We start from the raw sequence: 4,389 nt of genomic DNA on the forward strand, positions 1-4,389 counted from the left end.
ATCAGTTGCCACTGCCCATGGACTGTGAGGACTCCTCAGCACCTGGTACTCCCAGTACCATGGAAGTAGGAGGGATGCTGTGTGTGTGTATAGCACCCAGGATCAAAGCATTGGCTGGGTTTATCTTCTGTCTCATTGCCTGTTTCACCCCCAGTTGAAATCCCTGGCATGCTGTGGTACCCTGTTCTCCATAGTGGCTCCCCACAAATTACCTGCTTGCTGAACCCGTGGATTTGTGGTGTCCCCACAGGTCTGGCCTGGTTTAACTGCCTTTCCAGACTTCTCCAACCCAGACACACACCAGTGGTGGCTGGAGAACCTGCAGCACTTCCATGCCCACGTGCCCTTTGATGGCCTCTGGATTGTAAGTCCTCCTTGCCCATGGGTTGCTCCCTATCAGCAGCTCAGCTCATGCCCAGTGTGTGTCCTGGCAGGACTATCTCTCAAATGCAGCTTTCCCAGGTCTACTACAAATCCCCAAAACACACACCTGAAATTGCTGCACAATTTTCTTTGCTCAGGACATGAATGAGCCATCCAACTTCGTGGATGGGTCTGAAGATGGCTGTCCCCCAGGAGAGCTCGACAGCCCCCCCTACACTCCAGGTAAGGAGGGAGATGAGATACAAGGCTGTGCTGGTAGATACTGTGCACTTCAAGATCGCTGCCAACTGAGTGTGCTAGAGGAGAACCCTTTCTAAGAGACATTGTGTCTCTTTTACACCCTGAATGCCTCCATCCCTACCTTCATGTGCCAGTATCCATGTCTAAGCCATGCACACTCATTAGGGCCATGTCAGGGTGCAGGATGGGGCCATCTGCATGAGCTTTTGGCACTGGGTTGGTGGTGACAGCTGGCTGTGGGAGAGCTGACTCAGAGCCAGCAAGTGTGGGGAGTCCATATCCTCTGCACCCCACCACCACTGGGCTCTCCCTGCTGACAGCCGTGCTGGGCAATTCCCTCTCTGCAAAGACCGTGTGTGCCTCGACGGAGCAGAAAGTCTCAGTGCACTACAACCTCCACAACCTCTATGGGCTTATGGAAGCCAAAGCCACAGCAAGGTACCTGAGCACCCTGCTTCCTGACAGTCTGGGCATGGGCTGGGACAAAAGCTTTCTCAGAGCTGACTGGGAAAAGGATGGGGATTTGAGTGTGATCTGAAGGGGAGAAGCTCTGACTGATCACAGCCTCTGGGGTGGGAATAATCTGGGAGAAGAGGGAAGCTGACACTGTTCTGGGAGGAATGTGTGAATGAGGCTGGTCCTGCTGGAAGCCTTTTGCCATACTGCTCAGACTTTCCACCCTCTGCCAGGGGGCTGGAATTTTCCCTCAACTGTTGTGGGATAAGGCAAACACCTGGTGGGCTGCTCTTACCTTCTGCCCCCAGCTCTCCTGTTGTTTTCCAGCGCCTTGGTCAAGATCCGGGGGAAACGCCCCTTCGTTATCTCCCGCTCCACCTTCCCCAGCCAGGGCCGCTACTCAGGGCACTGGCTGGGTGACAACTGGAGCCAGTGGAAGGACATGTACTACTCAATTCCAGGTGGGTGGCACAGAGCCCCTTCCAGCACTCCTAGAGCTTTCTGCTTGCTCGGAGATGTCTCCAAAACTGTGCCCTCTTGACTGTTCCTGCCCTCAGGGGTGCTGAGCTTCAGCCTCTTTGGCATCCCTCTGGTCGGGGCCGACATCTGTGGCTTCTCTGGCAACACCTCTGAGGAGCTGTGCACCCGCTGGACGCAGCTCGGTGCCTTCTACCCCTTCGCTCGCAACCACAACAACCTGAACGACAAGGTGGAGGGCAGTGTGCCCGGTGGGAGGCATCCTAGGGGTGGAATGCAGGATGTGGGATGCGGAATGGGGTTTGCAGGAGGTGGGGTTGGGGGTGGGACAGCTGCTGACTGCCTGCATCTCCCCCAGGCCCAGGACCCAACAGTGTTCAGCCCTGCAGCCAGGACAGCCATGAAGGATGTGCTGCTGACCCGCTATTCCCTCCTGCCCTTCCTCTACACCCTTTTCCACCGTGCCCATCTGCAAGGAGACACCGTTGCCCGGCCCTTGTTCTTTGAGTAAGGCCATCCCCAGCAGGAGCTGGGGAGATGCTTGGCTGAGTCATGGCCAAGCGCCGATCGAGCGGCGGCTCCTCCCACCACAGGTTCCCTTGGGATGTGGCCACGTGGGAGCTGGACAGGCAGTTCCTGTGGGGCCGGAGCCTGCTGGTGACACCAGTGCTGGAGCCTGGGGTGGACTCAGTCACAGGTTACGTCCCCCAAGGCACGTGGTATGACTTCTACACGGTGAGGAGCATCACAGCATTTGGCTGGGGGCCGGGTGATCCCATGACCCTCTCGGGGCTGTGGGTCGGAAGCCCTGGCTGAGCCCAGTGAGCCCTAATGGAGGGAGGGTTGGGGATGGCTGCCCCACGGACCTGTGCCTGAGCCCTGATCCCTCACACCCATGTCTCTTGCCACCTGCCCAGGGGTCCTCGGTGAGCAGCAGTGGGGAGATGTTGAAGATGTCAGCCCCTCTTGAGCACCTCAACCTGCACATCCGGGAAGGCTCCATCCTGCCCACCCAGGTGAGTGCCCACCCATCACCTTCCTGGGTGCTGTCCATAGTCTGTGTGTCCCCCAGCACCTCAACTCCTGGACCCCCATCCCCAGTGGTCATGGCCCTACAGAACCCATGTCTTTGAATCCCAGAAACCAGGAATCACCACAGAGGTGACCCGAGGGAATCCCCTACGTCTCATTGTGGCCTTGTCCTCGCACGCCACTGCCTGGGGTGACCTGTTCTGGGATGACGGCGAGAGCCTGGACACCTTTGAGAAGGGCAACTACTCCTACGTGGTGTTCAATGTCACACAGGTGAGATGTGGTGGGGAGGGCAGGAGGGGGGGGTCCCATGGTACCTGGTCACCTTGAGCTCATGCCATCTCCTCCTACAGAACATCTTCACCTCCACCGTCCTCCATGCCAACGCTGAAGCCACCAAGGTCACCATTGGCACACTGAGCATCTTCGGGGTGCAGAAGCCGCCCAGCAAGGTCCTCCTGAATGGCCAGGAGAAGCCCTTTTCCTACCTGGACAACCAGGTATGGCCCTTTGCTGGGTGGGGGTCCCCATCCTGAGGGTCTCCACCCCTCCTCCTCCAGGGTCACAGAGTGACCAAAGAGGGAGGTGAGGACTCTGTGTGGCTCTCCTGCCATGCCAGGGTTTAGGGGAAAGCATTCTCCTCTTCCCTCCTATCAAGGCTGTATCCCAGAATGTCTCCTCTCTCCCCACAGGTTCTCACCGTGAGTGACCTTGGCATGAGCCTCAGCCAGGGCTTCTCCCTGCAGTGGCTGTGAGCAGGGGGCCGTGGGGTCACCCTCACCTCGCTAGGACACCCACCCTGGAGATGCTCAATGCTCAGCCCCTGTCCCCAGGATGCTGCCATGGAGGAGGCATCGGGGACTGTCACCTGCTGCTGTTCATCCCCCTCCAGCACAGCTGGGGACAAGGGGCGAGGGATGGGGGCTTGGCTGCTGGGTGCTCCTGCATGGCCCTGGGTGGGGGGTGTGGGTACCCGTGATTCCTGCTGCAATAAAGGCAGGTGGAAAACTTGTCCTGGGAGCATGATATGGGGACAAAAGAGGTGGCATGGGGAAGGGGGGGTGGGCAACCAGTTGCTGTGGGGTCCCGAGTTTTAGTCCTTGACCTTGGTTCTCCTGACTCCATCACCCTGATTTCAGTTGCTCAATTTTAGCCCCAGTCCAACACAGCCAATTCCAGCCCTACCTTCCACCCTCGAATTTCAGCCACTACTTTCAGCTCCCCAATTTCAGCCCCTGATTCCAGCCTCCAGTCCTACCTCCTTGATTCCCCTCTTTGATCCCAGATCCCCCCAGTCACAAAATCATTTAGGCTGGAAAAGACCTCCATGATCAAGTCCATCCTTGGACTAATCACTTTTGCAAATGCACCATGGCACCGAGTGCCACGTCCAGTCATTTCTTGCACGCCTCCAGGGACAGTGACTCCATCACCACCTTGGGCAGCTCATTCCAATATGTAATCCCCCTTTCCGTGAGGAAATTCCTTCTGATTTCTGGAACACCCCCTGGTGCTGCTTGAGGCTATGCCTGGGAGAAGAGACGCATCAAACATCAAAGAACATCCATTCTTAAGAAAATATTTCCATATTCCACACAACATCAAAGAAGATCCTTTCTTAAGAAAATGTTTCCATATTGCACACCTCGCAGCAGTCCCAGCCCCTTTCTGAGCCCCCGGGGCTGCAGTTCCCCCTCCCGCCCGCCAGACGGCGCTGCCCGGCGGGGCGGCCCGGGGCGGGCGGTGCCGCTCTGGCGGTTCCGGTTCCGTGTGGCCGCGGCCGTCGGTCGGTCCCAGCTG

General features: G+C 57.8%; 1 protein-coding gene across 4 annotated transcripts in view; it reads left to right on the plus strand.

Annotated features, from left to right (window-relative positions):
* The window catches only part of LOC106849449 (lysosomal alpha-glucosidase-like), a 15,820-nt gene extending 12,220 nt beyond the window's left edge, over positions 1-3,600 (plus strand). For all 4 annotated transcript variants that reach the window (XM_088174329.1, XM_014870081.2, XM_014870097.2 and 1 more), the window contains 11 exons: positions 251-364; positions 522-606; positions 945-1,062; positions 1,408-1,541; positions 1,638-1,789; positions 1,916-2,064; positions 2,151-2,292; positions 2,475-2,573; positions 2,698-2,862; positions 2,943-3,089; positions 3,282-3,600. In XM_088174329.1, the coding sequence (XP_088030455.1) occupies positions 251-364; positions 522-606; positions 945-1,062; positions 1,408-1,541; positions 1,638-1,789; positions 1,916-2,064; positions 2,151-2,292; positions 2,475-2,573; positions 2,698-2,862; positions 2,943-3,089; positions 3,282-3,344 (1,368 nt within the window). In that variant the 3' untranslated portion in view covers positions 3,345-3,600. The remainder of the gene's footprint in view (positions 1-250; positions 365-521; positions 607-944; positions 1,063-1,407; positions 1,542-1,637; positions 1,790-1,915; positions 2,065-2,150; positions 2,293-2,474; positions 2,574-2,697; positions 2,863-2,942; positions 3,090-3,281) is intronic.
* The last annotated feature ends 789 nt before the right edge of the window (positions 3,601-4,389 follow it).

The sequence above is a fragment of the Sturnus vulgaris genome, chromosome 16 (genome assembly GCF_052056855.1).
Source record: "Sturnus vulgaris isolate bStuVul1 chromosome 16, bStuVul1.hap1, whole genome shotgun sequence".
In the NCBI taxonomy this organism is placed as follows: domain Eukaryota; kingdom Metazoa; phylum Chordata; class Aves; order Passeriformes; family Sturnidae; genus Sturnus; species Sturnus vulgaris.